This window comes from Ictalurus furcatus, chromosome 18 (genome assembly GCF_023375685.1).
Source record: "Ictalurus furcatus strain D&B chromosome 18, Billie_1.0, whole genome shotgun sequence".
Classification (NCBI taxonomy): domain Eukaryota; kingdom Metazoa; phylum Chordata; class Actinopteri; order Siluriformes; family Ictaluridae; genus Ictalurus; species Ictalurus furcatus.
In genome coordinates, this window is record NC_071272.1 from 8,475,953 (window position 1) to 8,492,291 (window position 16,339).

The 16,339-nt window shown below is 41.0% G+C and overlaps 1 protein-coding gene across 5 annotated transcripts; it reads right to left on the reverse strand.

Annotated features, from left to right (window-relative positions):
• Positions 1–211: 211 nt before the first annotated feature.
• On the reverse strand, positions 212–16,337 carry zgc:162472 (uncharacterized protein LOC553495 homolog). 5 transcript variants are annotated; one of them, XM_053648871.1, is made up of 28 exons: positions 16,254–16,337; positions 15,122–15,387; positions 13,875–14,649; positions 13,565–13,683; positions 13,024–13,083; positions 12,741–12,875; positions 12,338–12,471; positions 12,139–12,233; positions 11,489–11,543; positions 11,061–11,192; positions 10,789–10,965; positions 10,449–10,512; positions 10,205–10,349; positions 9,190–9,254; positions 8,729–9,080; positions 8,222–8,353; positions 7,885–7,921; positions 7,731–7,811; positions 5,851–6,457; positions 5,226–5,377; positions 5,023–5,141; positions 4,731–4,912; positions 4,402–4,603; positions 4,104–4,146; positions 3,298–3,393; positions 2,730–3,183; positions 2,047–2,215; positions 212–1,732 (listed from the first exon to the last, which is right to left on the reverse strand). In XM_053648871.1, exons 2-28 carry the CDS (start codon positions 15,376–15,378, stop codon positions 1,595–1,597), a joined length of 4,977 nt encoding a protein of 1,658 aa, XP_053504846.1. In that variant the 5' UTR covers positions 15,379–15,387; positions 16,254–16,337; the 3' UTR covers positions 212–1,594. The 5 variants fall into 5 exon arrangements, with proteins under 5 accessions (XP_053504846.1, XP_053504848.1, XP_053504849.1 ...); XM_053648873.1 differs by having other exon boundaries at positions 15,122–15,384; positions 16,254–16,311; XM_053648874.1 differs by having other exon boundaries at positions 13,565–13,680; positions 16,174–16,274.
• Positions 16,338–16,339: the final 2 nt, after the last annotated feature.

Genomic DNA, 16,339 nt, shown 5'->3' on the forward strand with positions numbered 1-16,339 from the left:
TTGGGTAAACCCTGGGGGAATCGACATGTTTTCTCTCTCGGATGGTTTTGAGAACAGACGACAACAGATGAACAGACAGACTGCCGTAATCAATCCTGCATATTTACTCGTTTGGATCCTTAAAAGTATTTATATTTGTGTAACGAGACATAAATACTGTCCAGAGAAAGAGTGCATCCGATGTGAAAAAATGATTACGAAGGAATTCATATGAAATAAAAGCACATCATAAAAGTTTATTAACATATTCACAGATGGCGTTAATCAGCAATTCACAAATGATGCTTGTAAACGTGTGTACAACAGGAACAAGCGCGTAGTTTTATTTGAAAACACTACACGTAGAACAGTGTAAATTAAAACATCGTGGACTGTACAGGCAGAAAGCAGGAAACGATTAATGACAAATATTTATATCAGACGTGTCGAGCATGACGGCGGTTCAGCAACTGCGGTAAAATAATTATTATAGCAAAACCACAAAACTAAAAGAAAGCACAACGTAGTGCGGAATATCACGGGTTCCTGAGGAGGGATATCTCTGTGTTAAAGCAAAAAAGTGACAGAGCGTCAGGTGACCTTCGTTTCCTGTGTACATGCTCAAAACTTACCCACAATTCCAACAAAACCGCAAAGCAATGGCGATGGCTGTAATATAAATAATTAACCATGCAGTAAAGCACCAAGTCGTAATCACTGGTTCTGGTTATTTCCTATTTGGTAGCGTTTGCCACACACACACACACACACAAATAAAATGGAAGAATAGGCCACGCCCCTGAATTCCAGGCACTAAAATATAAAAAAATACTGTAATTCTCTGAATATCTGTAAAAGAGGTGGAAGGTAAGGAAAGATGGAGAGAAGGAAGGAAGGACAGAAGGAAGGAGGAAGAAAGAAAAGATATAAATATGAGAAAGTAATAAAAATGTATACTGTCCACCTGCACAGAGTGAATTTAAAGTTTCTGATTGGACGGCTGAGGAGACATCATTATGACATCACAAGTTGGAATTTCCGGCGCGTCCACCATAGCCATGTACGTCCAGTGAATGAGCTGTTACTATAGAAACCATCTCTCCTGACTTTCCCCATTTCCTATTCAGGAACGTTCGCCACACAAAAATGGAAGAAGCGGAGCAGGCCACACCCACAAGTCGTAAAGAGATTCGAAAATATATAGACGATATGACAGAAGGTGATTCGGGCTGAACGGCATTGTGGGTAATGAAACTGAGTTCAGGGTCATAATGATGGTGATTACATGCAAGAAACTTCCAAAAAAAAAGTATCTGCTGAAATAAGAGGACAAACTTCAGTTCTTTGTAGAATTTTGAGGTAAAACAAATGAAAATCCCCCAAACACCAAATTACACGCTGATGTTGTGTTGCACTGATCACATGTTTGCTCAGCTTTACCTAAATTCGCTGTTAATAAAAAGGAAATAGGTGTGTGCGAGTGTGTTTTTGTCCCTGACTGACAACGTGACACTCTTCATCCGTGTCACACTAAACATGCTAATGCTGCTCACAGGTAAAAGCCAGCAAGTACACGCTAATTCCCATCGAATCGTCCCTGGCCTGTCCACGTCCCTCAGTCGAGCTCGTCCTGTTCTTCCACTACGGTGAAGATGTCGTTGAAGAAGTACGCTGCAACACTTGTGGGCTCTTCGTCTTCTTCAGCTGCGCTCTGGTTCACACTCGACGTCTCGGTCCGCGTGTGTGAGCTCACCTGAAAACCACAGGCGAGAAGGAAGAAAATGACTTTGTATATATATATATATACACGTATAACGCAAGGTCAAAGTTAAGCATCTAGGTATAATTCACTTTAGATAAGAAAGAATTAAGAACATTAAAATATATAGATTTTGATAACGCAGTTTACTTTGTTATGTTGCATAAGTAAGGGATAGAACGCTGTGTGTGGTGCTGTTATAGTAAAATAATCAATGACAGGGTTTATAGGAGCTACAGAGCTATAGTATATGAAAAAGTTCAAAGACAGAATAAAAGGACTGAAAGAAATGTAAATGTGGTGGTTACGTGTAGAGGTGGAGGTGGAAGCGGAGCAGAGGTGCTCGGTGCAGCCCGTCTCCGCTCTGTACGGGACGTGATGATGGCAGGTTTTTGAGGAGCCCGAGTGGACTCTGAGGGTCTCTGTGTGCTCGTACTGGACATGAAGGACAGGAAGCCTTTAGGTTTCCTACCAGGTCTAAGGAGGACGAGAAACATCAGCGCAGATATCATTTTTTCACGACTATTTCCTCACTTTCACAAGATTTTATTTAAATGCCCTCACATGAAAATATATATTTTATCTAAAATATTTTATATAAAACACATATATATATATATATATATATATATATATATATGTGCAAACTCTGTTTAAAAGTTAAAAGTTAGCAGGTACCCTAACAAATGGATCAGTAAATTAGATTTCATTCATATCCTAATTTAATTTAACCCAAAACGTTGTACAAATGTAAAGTGAGTGGGGCTAAATTCCCCACAGGATAAACAATCCTGATTCTTTGATTCTGAATCTTGCACAGAGGGATGCCAATCAAGTGTGCTCATTAGAATATTAAACCATGCCCGTTACAATACTCAGTTGTCTCTAAGCTGCTGTTTGAGAGTTTTATCACATTCTCTAGCTTACCTGTAGATAGGGGCATAAACACACAACTGAAACAGCAGGTTAAGTTCAGGCCACGCCCACTCACCTCATCAGAGGTCTGGTCGAAGCCAGGGGTGTGATTTGATGGACAGGTTGTGAGTCCGCACCGACACCCGCCCCACTGGCACTAGGCTCTACAGGGTCAGTCCCTGAAAGGTCGATGCCTCCCACAATGCCTTGGGAGGAAGAAGAAGAAGAAGAAGAAGAAGAAGAAGCAGAAGAAGCCTGAGAGGGTGGAGTCTCTGTATTGACAGGTGTAGGTGAGATTACAAGATTTTGTTCTATCGAAGTAGTGGAAGTTTTGCTGTTTTCATCCGAAATGGCTGATGATGAGGCTTTATCTTCTGTATCCAAAATAGCTGATGACGACATCTGTCGTGGTTCTGTTTCTTCTAACAACATCTCACATGATGAAGCAGGTGCAGATCTCGTCTCGTCCGGATACGGAAGGCCATGACAGGTTTTTCTCTGAATGGGGTTGGGTTTGATCTGCAGTTTTGCTAAAAACAAGAAATGAGCATAGATAAAAGCAATTTCAGAAACTACAGAATATCCTGACATGGGCTGAATGTACAGCAGTAAATTTGAAAATGTGCCCGATTTCCATCACACACCTCTTCTGCTTCTTTCTGGAAGTTTTCTCCTTTTAGCAGGAAGGTCCCTCTCCTCAACGTTCTCCTCAGTCTTACAGCTTGATGTTGATGGTTCCACTAGACAAAAATGATTTTAATAACATGGTGATGAGTAAAATACACAAGAAACACAGTTAAATACATTACTGCCATTATATTATACAGTCAGGTTATTGCCACAGCACCACTTTAGCCTCACATTGTACATTTCTGAAGCCAGTCCATAGCAAAAAAAAAAACATCAGAAAAAGAAAGAAGAAGAAAAAAAAAAAAGCAACAGTAATGCTGACAGAGCCCATGGGTTTGCTTTTCTGTCCCAATTACTTATTTTTCCTCATGACAAATAAGAGAAAACAGAGATACAGGACTAAATGTTTAGATGCAAGGGTTGTAAGGGCTCATGCAGATGAAAACTGTCACCGATGTTGATTTTAGATACTAAAAATTAGTGATAAAATCCACTGATATAAACTTATATGGTCGGAAATAAAGAAAAGCTGCAGCTTGGCAACGCTAATGTATTAGCACGAGTGCATTAATTATAAATAAACCTGTGATTTGCAACTGTGCTACTGTCAGAGTTACAGTTATAGAGAATTATTCACCACCTTCTGACCAATCACAATCCAGGACTCAGCAGCAGCGCTGTGGTGTAATAGGTGTGTTAGAACATTACATAGTTAATGCTGAAGCACCTTAAATTTCCATTTGCTAAATCATGAAACGTTTTATCGTAAATGTTTAAGGTGTAACGTTCCAAATCTGACGGTAAAGCTGAAACGACTCACCAGGTGGTTCATCAGGTCCACCTGGAGGAGCAGCAGCAGCAGTCTGGAAGGAGAAACGGTAAAAAGAAAGATTACAAGAGCACTTAGATAAAGATATTAAGTCTAGTCATAACTAAAGAGGAACAGATTCAGTCCAGAAAGTTTTCTTTTTTGACATAACACACAAACGGACGTTGAACCAGCACTCTTCGGGCGAGCTTTCTTCTGCCATCTTCTGAAAACGTTTTAAACGCCATGAACACCAGCAGCTTTTCCATTAGCAAAGCATGAATTTGGGAAATAAGAAACACGTCCTCACGTTCTGAGAAAAAAGAGAACGTTCTCTTCTTCCGAGTCGGCTTGAGGTTTCCTCCTCCTTTCCTCCGCTTGTTTCATTTTCTCCGTTCTCAGTCTCTCGCTCCTCTGAGACAGGAACCAATGCATCGGCAAGGAGCTGAGAGAAGACCTGATCTCCAGCTGGACCTGCACCTCCCACATCAGCAGTGGCATTTTCAACGGGACTGAAGAACAGGAGAGGGTAGGAGAAAAGAGAAGAGAAGAGATCTTAATAATCTCTCAACTCTGTTATTACATCTCTACTGCAGTGTGTGTTGCTGTTTATTTTGCTGCTACACGTTTAGGACTCACCTGATTGTTTCAGAGAGTGATCCTGACATTGCAGGGAGTGGGAGTGGATCTGTCACAAGCCCCGCCCCTTCTGTGAGAATGGGCAGGATCTCAGTGAGGGACAGAATAAACACCGGCTCATCCGAGGTCGAAGATTCACACACAGATTTAGGAAGGTCCTCTGGACCAGCATCAGGAATCACCTGCACATCATACAGAATAAATACACAACGACGCTACAGTATAAATACTAATACTAACAATAAATGCATGAATGAATTCCTTTTCTTCTAATTCCAAATCAGTGTTTTACCATCACAGGGTCGTTTCTCGAGGTAGTTTCTCTTTCGGGCTCTGGGATGACGTTAGCGCCCTCCTCTGGCTGCTGAACATCAGTAAAAGTGTTTGCAGTAGCTTGTTTCTCGTCAGGAACTGTAAAGGAAAAAAATCTGAGAACATATTCCCCAAAAAAAGTCTTTACTTTGAGTGTTTCCTCTTAACAATCAGTCTGCTCACTTTCTGGATGGTTCTGCTGGATGTATGTGACTATGTGTGTGGTTCTGACGCTCCGAGCCAGGTTAGGTTTGGGTTTGGGTCCTCGACATCTTCTGACCGGCTGAGAGGGTTTCACAGAGCACTCAGAACCCGAAGAATGTGATTTAGACTCACTGCAACACACGCACACACACACACAGCAACACAATTTTTAAGCTAAAACTAATGAATTATATATATATATATATATATATATATATATATATATATATATATATATATATATATATATATATATACACACATATATATATATATATAGAGAGAGAGAGAGAGAGAGAGAGACACACTGATCATACAACAAATTTTACTTTCACTAGTTAAAGGAGATGTGTGGCAAGTGTTGAAATTTAATTTACTCTAAATTTTCTGATAATTTTTTTGTATTATTTGTAGTTTTTAAGTGTTAGTGTCACTTAAAATTAGTTTTAGGATTTAGACATTTCTGTGGAATTTGTTCAAGTTGGGGGGGGGGGGGGACGTCTGTGATTTTTAATAAGGGCCGGATTGTAGGTGCTTCTTTTTTTGTGGAACTGATCAACATAGTAAAAATACTCTTTAAAAAAGTAGATCTTTTCTAATGTACCTGTGTGTTTGTTGCATTTCTTCTCTTCTCTCTTCCTCTATGCGTGTTCTTCTTCCCGAAACTTCATCCTCCATCATTTTCTCTAGCGACAGAACAGGGACGCATCCTTCAGTTTTGTCATTTTCTCTTTCTTCACAAATTTCCGAGTTCAGTTCCTCGGGTTCCAGCTGAGAGGGTGCCTCAGGAACGAAGTCTTTCACTGTTGATATTTGGGTTTTTGCTGCTATTTTATCAGACGTTACTGGAGCGCTGAAGGTTTCTGCAGAACTGGTGACTGCTTCTGCAGGTTCCCTTTGAGTGGTTCTGGAGGCTCTGCTCAAGTTGGGTTTGGGCAGACGGTTCCTCTGTGTCTTCAAAGCCGTTGGTTCTGGAACAATGACATTTGAGGTCTCTGGTTGGATATCATTAGACAGGACTTCACTTCCCTGAGAGCTAACTGGCTCTACCATAGAGGCGGAGTCCTGCGGAGGAGCTGGTGCTAAATTTTCATCTCCCGTACTGACGGGAGGTTCACAGGTTTCAACCCTGGTCTCAGATTGATCCATAGTTTCCGTGAGAACTTCTTCGTGCACTTGGCTCGATGATTCTTCAACAATGATGACATTACCTAGGGGGAAAAAAACAAGACGTTGTCATTGTTTCTAAACGATGCCATCTAATCCACTACCTATCAATACTCATTACATTTTAAAAACATATTTGATTAATGAATGAAAGGCCACACCCCTTTAACCCTCTTACCCCGTACGGCCGAAAAACTGGCTTGCCCGTCTTTGATCTATTCCCGTAAGGACGATATACCGGCTTAGTCGTCTATGCCAAATCCCCGTAAGGCCGATATAGAGGATTTACAGTGTAAACGTGATCCCCGTAAGGCCAGTGTACCGGCATTACTCTGCTATGATTCCTTACTTATTTAATTATCATTTTTTAACCCGGAAGGTTGATGACGTCATGACGTCAGGACGTGATTATGACATTACGCCGTCATTACGATGAAGCTGATCCAAGCGTGAATATTGGTGTACTAGTAGAAGTGAACTAAAAATGCCAAAGCGAAAAGCTAATCGTGCTCCAGCTAAAGTTACACCTACAGTGAACACAGGTATATCTAAAACAGTGAAAAAAAAGAGAAAACACACAGTCACACAGGCGAGAGCGAGGATTCTAGATAGTGACAGCAGTGAAAGTTCAGGTGATGTTGAAACCGAAACCGAAACTGATAGAGACGCAAACGCTCCTGATTCAGACCCTGATCCGTCTTCATCTTCAGCATCAACCAGTGCGACTGACACTGCAGGGGTCTGGATTCATAACGGGACCATTTCTGTGCATTCGTGAAAACACTACCTGCTGGTCTGATTATCACCAGAAACTTGACTTTTAGCGCTAAAATGCATTTATTTATTTATTTATTATTTACTTGAATTTATTCAAAGGCATTGACCATGCTGATGCTCGTATGGTACTTCTAAATGAGTAGAAGGATTTTAGCAAGCATTTTTTCGTAATTTCTCTAGTTAAGAATTGTGCTCTAAGTTTAGTAAAAACACTGAACTGCTTCATTTTCAAAGTAATATTACACAAATACACTATTATAAGTTGTTTCAAGGACTAAAAATGTTAAAATTAAAATGCTGATTTTGGCCCAGGAACTCAGGGTTGGCGTGCTGTTTCTCTGGGGAATATAGGGTTATGGTACATAATACTGTGGGAACTTAGGGGTTAATGTATAGCTAGTGAGCTAGTGTTTAAGTATTGTAGGACCACCACTTAATACGACGCCTTCTGCCACTGGGACTAACAAGGCACACGCTAACTCCACTGGGTCTATGGAACATCGTGACTGAATAAGACTTTTTCAGGTCAAGCTTTCTTGCCTGTACTGGATGGTTCTCCAGTTTGGGTCAGGAGAGCAGAATGCCCGATGGTCAGGAGAGTCCTCGCTGCTTCTTCAGACACTGAAAAAACAAAATCTTTCTTTAGAGCACAGACTGAAATAGAATGGAAAAAAAAAAGTGAACTGCAAATTACCTTCCATGTCGTCCGGAGCCAGGAACTCAATCACGTCCTAGAATATTTAAAAACGAGATAAATACCTCAATAATTAGCCCAATTATAATCTAATAAAGAACAGGCTGAACACCAACAACTGAAAAAATAATTTAGGAAACAAACACAAAGTACCTCTCTGTGTTTTCTCACAGGTGTGTGTATATCGAGGATTCTACGACTTTCGAACATGCCTCAGCGTGATCAGATTTTAGAATCGAAACTATTCGGTTAACGAATCATTTTTATTTTACCAGGTTTGTCAAGCATGGATGTTCTGTACCTAATCATGGGTCGTTTTTCATTTTCAGACACTTACGACGAGCAGGTCGAGCTGATGCTCGCAGGGGACGGAGCCCATGGGGGTAAGCGCCCTCTCACAGGACGACTCAGGGCATACGGCATTCTGGGAAATTCCCAGGACATCAGGAACGTTTACTGAGATGTCCAGCTGATGGGTCATGAAGAGGAGAGGAGAGGAGGAAGGTGATGGGCAAAGCATGCATTAATAAATATGCATGAGGGAAGAAATAAAATGATCTACTTTACAAATTTATGCACTGATTATTAGGCATGTGCTGATATCATGAGGATGAAGGAAAGAATTTTGTTTGCTAGCCAGCCTAATAATGTAATAAGTAATGTTTAATTATAAATGATTATCCGCACATGCCTACTTTTCCCAACACATTTAGTAAAAAATTAATAAAACTGGGAATATGAGTTATGAATATGCATGGAATGGTATGGCAAAAAGTAATAAGAATTAACTGACAGTCCACACACACACACACACACACACACACACACACACACACACACACACCTCCTCCATGGTTTCCTCCACCTCACTGTGGACCGCTGTCACAGAGCGCAGCCCCATCGGCACAAAGGCCTGGTTCTCCTCTTCTGCGTTTGCAGTATCGTTTCCTTCCTCCTGATTTGTATCATATTCCTCGTCATCATCCTCATCCTCAGCAGCCGAAGCACGCAAAGTCAGCAGTTTGGATTTGCCCCTGCGTGGGGCGCGCCACCTGCCCCGTGTAGCCCGGGAGCCCTGAGGCCGAGGGTCGGGTGGAAGAGGGAGAGCTGGAAGCTGCATCTCCTCTTCCTCATCATCCTCTTCATCTGCTGCTGCATGGATCATGTGCTGAGAGAGTTTAGGGATCCGGCCTGACCTGAGAGCATTCAAGGAACAGGAACGAGAAAAAGTTTCATTTTTAATCGCCTAGTAAAATGGTTATACGTTTATCACATTTGTGCACTGTTGCATTGTGGGTGACATACCTCGTCGGCTTGTTGAGGATGCTCTCCTGAATGGTGGTCAGATCAGGCTCCTCGTTCTCAGAGTCCTGCAACTCACAGGAAATGACATCAGAAGTGTGTCCCTTCTTCTCTTGCACTGAGGCTGTAGAATTCTGAATTGAGTGTGGGTTCAAAATTCTGATTTAAAACTCTAACATCCATCCATCCATCCATCCACCCAATTCATTAATCTACCCATCAATCAATCAGTTTACCCCTCCATCCACCCACTACTCTGTCCATCCATCTACCCATCCATCCATTAATCAAAAAATATACCCATGCATCAGTCAGTCTATCCATCAGTCTTTCCATCTATCCATCATCAGTCTATCCAGCCATCTGTACACCAATTAGTCCATCCATCCATTTACCCACTCATCCATCCAACCATCAATAAATTCATTAATCTAACCATCAATCAGTTTACTCTTCCATCCATCTACTAATCTGTCCATCCACCCGTTAAACAATAAATATACTGTCTGTCCATCCATCGTTCTGTCCATCCATCAATCTTCCCATCTATCCAGCCATCAGACTACCATTTCCCAATCCATCTATTGATCTGCCCATCTACTCCTCAATCCATATACCTTTCTGTCCATCCATCCATCCATCAATCTACCCATCCTTCCATCCATCCATCCATCTGTCCACCTACTAGTCCATCCATCCATCAATAAAGTCATTGCCCATCAATCAATCGGTTTACTCTTCTATCCATCTACTAATCTGTCCATCCACCCATTCATTCATTAATCAATAAATATACACATCCATCTATACATTGGTCTGTCAATCCATCCATCCATTCATTTATCCATCCATCACCAATTTGTTCATCTGTCTACTCACCCATCCATCCACCTACTGTTCTGTCCAATCATCCAATATTAACTGAATTATTGACAATTGAACACACCTACAATCATGATTAAACTTAAAATATCGCAGTGTAACATGAACTAAAGAGTATAAAAGGATGAAACAGTACATTTGAGGCTGACTCCCTGGTGCTCTCCTCCCTGGCTGAAGTGTGTGTGTCTTGAGCTTTTCTCTGCACCACAGGACCTCTGTTCCTCCACCTCCGCACCGGTTTCACCCCAAAGCTCTCAGTCTCCTCTTCCACAGAGTCCAACCTGAACACACAGCCACACCAATAACATCAACCACATCACGACCACATCATCCGTTAGTGTGCACTACAGGTGTGAGTGAACAGGTGGAAGAATTCTTACTCATTAACAGGTGAGGACTCTTCGTTAGCGCTTCTCTCAGCCTCTTCCTCTGCTTCCTGTTCAGCTACAGAAAACCAAATAGACACATTACAGATTGATCTCACTGATGATTACTGATATAAACGTCTGAACTCCATCACAGCACCAGGTCCAGGTGACAGACAGACAGACAGACAGGGAATGAGATATAGAGCATGGGATATAGATAGACAGACAGACAGACAAATAGGAACTGAGATACAGAGAATGAGACAGATAGACAGATAAACGTGTATTAATATGTTACACTAACGAATGTATATTTAAGACAATGTTATAAAATCTCTATAAACTCTCACACCTGGGTGGTTTGCGTGTCTACTTCTCTTCTGTGATGCTCCTGCTCTCTTCCTCCTCGGAGTAGCGCTGCTCCCTCCATCGTTACACACATTCTCCTTCTCCTTCTCTCCCTCCATGGCGTCGCTACTCAAGCTCTCATCCTCCTCCGAGTCTGAAGAATAGATCTTCCTCTTCCTCTCTGTAGTGAGAGACACAAACTCTCAGAACGAACCAGAGAAAGTGGATTACAGGGCAAGAATGAGGGGGGGAACATCAGAGAAACATCCGACTCGCCTCCTGGTCTCTGACAGGGAATCTTGGCCATTTGGGAGACGTGTTTATTTTTCTTGCGTTTCTCATCCTCGTCCTTGAGGATCTGCGCCAGCAGCTTGTTGAAGTAATCAAGGTCCAGGCGTCGTTTCTCCTCTGAAATAGAACAGGCTTTTATTAGAATTACAATGACACTCAAAAGTATTTCAGACTTTTCTCTAAAGTCACGTCGAATCAGAGCTCCAGGAAAATTCTAAAACGAGACCTAGGAAATTATCAAGAAAGCTCAAAGTGTGAACAGATTTCTCCTATGATTTGTATTTTAATCGATAACCTGGTAAAGTGGCAACAGGAAGAAAATCTGAACGCGAACAACGAAGAAAACCATGAAAATCGGTACAGTCCGATAAAAGTAAAAACAAATTTATGTTTACATGTCGCTGAGCACTTACTGAACGCTTTGTCTATTCTCCAGGAGTTCGCTCTTTCCTCCTTTTTAAACTTGTTCTGAAAGAGAAAAAGAAAAATAAGACAATCAGAACCACTTACACACAAGAAGTAATAACATCTTAAAGCAAAGCCTGTTATGCAACATTAAACGAAACTAGAAATGGATAAAACGTACGTGTCATTCTTTAATTATTAAAAAGAAATGTAACTCTCAGCAAAGTTGTTGTGGTATAAGTGGAATAAAGCACTTGGGGACGTGCTGTTACAGAAAAATAATCAGATTCGGTGTGGTAACAGTAACACTGCCATGCTGTTGGATCTTTTCTCACTGCTTTTAAAAGAAAACGGTCTAATCGCACTGCCTTCTAGTGATGCTGACTCTAAATAATAAATTAAAAGTGGCTATAAAAGCGAATAAAGTGGCCAAGAGGAATCAATCAAGGGGACAGACACATACAAACAAATAAATAAATAAATAAATAAATAAGGGAAAGTCAATTCATTAGAAACAAGACTGGACCTGAAAAAAAGAAAAAACGACCTAAAAGCATCCCATAGCAACAACGCATGAGATATCTAACCAGCTCAAACTGTTTACAGAGCAAAATGAATCGCCTGTGCTCTTAATCAGCCACCAGGGTTTTATTTATACCTTAATCTCGATTCGAGCTCGATGAGGAAACAGCTGTCCGATCATGGAGAAGTCTGTCCCCACCATGCTAATGGCCAAGAAAAACATGTCCGTCTCTGAAAAAAAAAAACAAAGCATACACACACACAAAGAGAGAAAAATGACTCGATTGTAGATGCCCTGCATGATAAACGTGTCCGGACGGTGCTTACGTTCACACCTCGGTTGGACCAGGGTTTAGTGTAAGTGCCTTTCCTAAAGCTGGAGTAGGTGGTGGTGGATCCGCGCTCGAATATCGGATCTCTCTCCTCCACCGGATTCGGTCCTTTCATCCTCTGCACCTGTACGGTTAAACTGGACAAACACCAAACACGCAGAGTACGTCAAATACGCTCTTCACTAAATACTAATAGTGCAGGAACTGAATGTTCCACAACATTAAATGTATCTACAAACAGATAAAAATTATGACATTCTTTAATACATTTTTTTAATGTAACTGTTGAATAATTGCTGTGGTATAAGAGGAATAAAACACTTCAGGGTGGTAAGAGTAACGCTGCTTAATCACATCCTACTACAGCTCCACACACCGTCTTTAATCCCTTACTGGAACATCTTACCTTTCCTCGTCTATGATGAGAGAGCCGTCCTCGGCCACCTTCACTCTCGGAGCCAGCGACGGTTCTTCCTCGTCTCCTCCTCGCTCCTCCTCTTCCTCCGCTGAGTTCTGTTCTGTCGCTGACCGGACAGCTGAACTGGAGAAAAAATGTTCAGCTCAAAACTGTGATTTATATTAGGATATTTGCTTGGATATCGGATACTGCGTGAGAACTTAGTTACTGAGCTCCGAGGAGACAGAAAGATGTTTGGGCTCAGTACAAGATAGTGCTCGGAAGCTCTTACGCTGCTTTTGGAGAAGAAGGTAACTCCGTCTCAGCTCTCTGCTCGTCTTCAGTGTAGGACCTGCGAAGAACAAGAGCTGGAACTTAGAAAATAAAACAGCTGGCTGAGACACAAAAAAAAAAACAGAAGAGTGTAAGAGTGTAAAGAGGCGTGGCTGTTGGGGGTGGTCTCTGTGTGTGTCAGTTACAGTGAAGGAGGCATGGCCTCTCTATCAGTCTTTATGAAGAAGGCATGGCCTGTGTGTTTATCGATCTTTATGAGAGAGGTGTGACCTGTGTGTTTGTCACTGTGAAGGAGGCATGGCTTCTGTGTTGTCAGTCTTGATTAAGGAGGCGTGGCCTGTGTGTCTATCCGTCAAAGATGAAGGAGGCGTGGCCACTGTGTATGTCAGTCCTAATGGAGGCGTGGCCTCTTGTCTGTCAGTCACAGTGTAGGAGGTGTGGCCTTTTGTGACTGTCAGACTTGATTAAGGAGGCGTGACCTGTGTGTCTGTCAGTCCTGATGAAGTGGGTGTGGCCTCTGTGAGCCACAGAGCTCTTACTTCATTGGGTTAGTAGATGGTAGGTAGTAGATGAGCTCTCTCATGGTCATTTTGGTGTGATCTTTTGCTTTTTTACGCTCACTAATTCCAGTCTGTGGTCTCTGGTTCTTCTCCTTCTGCTGAAAAACAGCACAAAAGTGGATAGTCTTCTAAAAATTACATTAAATTAAATATTCATTATAAAATAACATAAGAGAATCCACCAACTGATGATGAAATCTCAAGACATGCCAAATATCTCGAAAAAAAATAAAATAAATAAACTTACTTCAAAATCAAGGTAGAGACAGGAAGACAGACGAACACTTACTTTTTCTTTATACATCTCTTTCTTGAGAAGCTCTCGAAGTTTTTTGGCCCGCGCTAACCTGAGACGGTCCACTGGGTCGTTCAGGGTCCTCAGCGCCAGGGGAACATGTTGTTGTGGTTTCTTACTTTTCCCTGGAGAGTTGAGGTCATTTCCGTCCCGGACGACAGGCTCATCCTGCGACTCGGAAACCGACGCTGGGTCAACGGGGCAAGACGACTCTGCTACATCCTGACTGGTTGACTGGGGCTCAACTTCATCCAATCTGCTTGATGATGTCTCTACATTGCCCTGAGTTGGAGTTACATTTTTGGGTTTCCTCCGTTTTGATTTGCCATCTGATGGTGCGACTGGAGCAGGGGGCAGATCTGGGGCAGATTCTGGAATAGATAAGGCTTTATCAAGTGTACGTTCTGTGGTAATTACAGCTTTACTGGGAAATCTAGAGGTCCTTGAAGTGCTGTGGATGGATATAGATGAAGAGGGCAGTTTGGGGACAGGAGATCGAAGTGATTTGGTGGAGACAGGAAGCGGTTCTGGTGCAGATTCCCTAGTCGATTCGTGTTTATCAGGTGATTCAGAAACCTCAGAGGAGGTGTGGGTGGAGGTGGGGGGTATTTCTGGGGTAGGTTCAGGTCTAACAGGAGATTTAGGGAGCTTAGAGGAGGTGATTGTGGAGGTTGGAGTACTTCTGGGTTTGCTGAGGTTGGGCAGGACACTAAAGCGCTTTCTTCTCCTGGATAAAGCGCTGGTGGATGCACTTTGGCCTGCCATGTCCCTTTAAAAAAATTACACATACACATATATACGTATACATTTTATATATATATATATATATATATATATATATATATATATATATATATATATATATATAAAAACAGCACACACACATATAGTGATGAAAAGATTTAACCTAAACCTTAAAAATAATTCTTAAACCAAAGATGCTTCCATAATAAAAGCCCAAAAGACCTGATTATTTAAAACCTTTAAAAAAATAACCTTTAAACAATTTTGACTTTTCTGAATTTTTCTTAACCAATCAGTTTTGACTGAAGAAATATACCTGAATCATGTGACACAGATAACAACGGATATCATTATATTATAAATTCTATCAGAACTAGTGGCTTGAATGATGTCATCATGTAATTATCATTCATTTATGTGTATTTATTTAGTATAATAGATGAGCGTGTGTGAAATACAGCTACAGTATTAACAGTAATAACTCGACAGTAACTCACGCTGTGTTCACACTGAGATCTGATTTGCTGGTTACATCACCGCTCTGGTTTTCTGAGTTATTGTTCGTCTCCGCGGCCGGGACAGAAGAAGTAGCTTTGACCTCTGTGATGACCTCCTGACCTCCAGGTTTGACCCCCACGTCATTACTGAGGTCAGTGGGCGTCTCATTGCCCTGAGGAGTTTCTCGAGACGTCGCCGCAGCTCTGCCTGCAGGCTTCACGTTGGGCCGCACGCTGATCCTCGACCTGCGGATCATCCTTACCTGCTGGAGAATAAAATAATAATAAAATAATAATAATAATAAAACTTGATGAGTAACTTATGGTTAAAATTTGAGGGGAAAAAAAGAAAGAAAAACTTTATGAAACTTTTATGAAGTTTTTTGTTTGTTTGTTTGTTTGTTTGTTACAAAAAAGACAACACTTAATTAAAGTACCTGTGGATAATGCAATAATAATAATAATAATAATAATAAACAATAAACAGTGGATGATGGTTAGAATTAAGACTGCCTTTTTTTAAGATAATAATAATATGACTAATAATAAGACTTTAATAAGACTACTTTTTTTTTGCCAGGAATAATCCCTGAATTGGTAGAAAAGTCATGCAATTTCACTTTAACCTGCAGTTTAAACAAAACTATGCGCTAAAATCTATTTTTTTTGTTTGTTTGTTCCTACTGTATATATCCTATTAAATCCAACTCTGAACAAATTAATTCAGATGTGATGAAACATGTCATTATTGTCATCATTTAATCATCGTATTAATCATCTGTCACGTGCAGTAATAAATCTATAGATAATAATATTTAATGCATAACTTCTAAATTAAGCAAATATATTAAATTGTTTAGAACAATAGCGCGTTTAGTTTATTTCATAATGATTATAACATTCTGCTGATGTTATTTTTAAGCATGATGTAACGCTAACTCAGTTAGCCACTAATCGGCTAGACACTTCTTACAGACAGCAAACTAATATTCTAAAAGCAGGGTAGATAAATAACGCAAATCGACATTATTAATACATATAAAACCGCTTACTTTATCCGGAATATATTTCTGTTATAATATCCATTTATCACGGATTAAAAAAATTAATAATATCAAAGCAAGCGGTTTACTTCACTTTCCGACAGCAGTGCGTGAACACGGCCGCCGTGTTTAGAAACGTCATTTCCGGTTTCCGCGTGTTACCTGAGTTGTGCAC

Coding starts and splice junctions, on each gene's coding strand:
- zgc:162472 (XM_053648871.1), bottom strand. CDS start 15,378: ATGATCCGCAGGTCGAGGATCAGCGTGCGGCCCAACGTGAAGCCTGCA. Junction 12,876..13,023: donor CCTTCTTCTCCAAAAGCAGC/GTAAGAGCTTCC, acceptor TTTTTTCTCCAG/TTCAGCTGTCCGGTCAGCGA. Junction 10,350..10,448: donor GAGTCCTCACCTGTTAATGA/GTAAGAATTCTT, acceptor CTGTGTGTTCAG/GTTGGACTCTGTGGAAGAGG.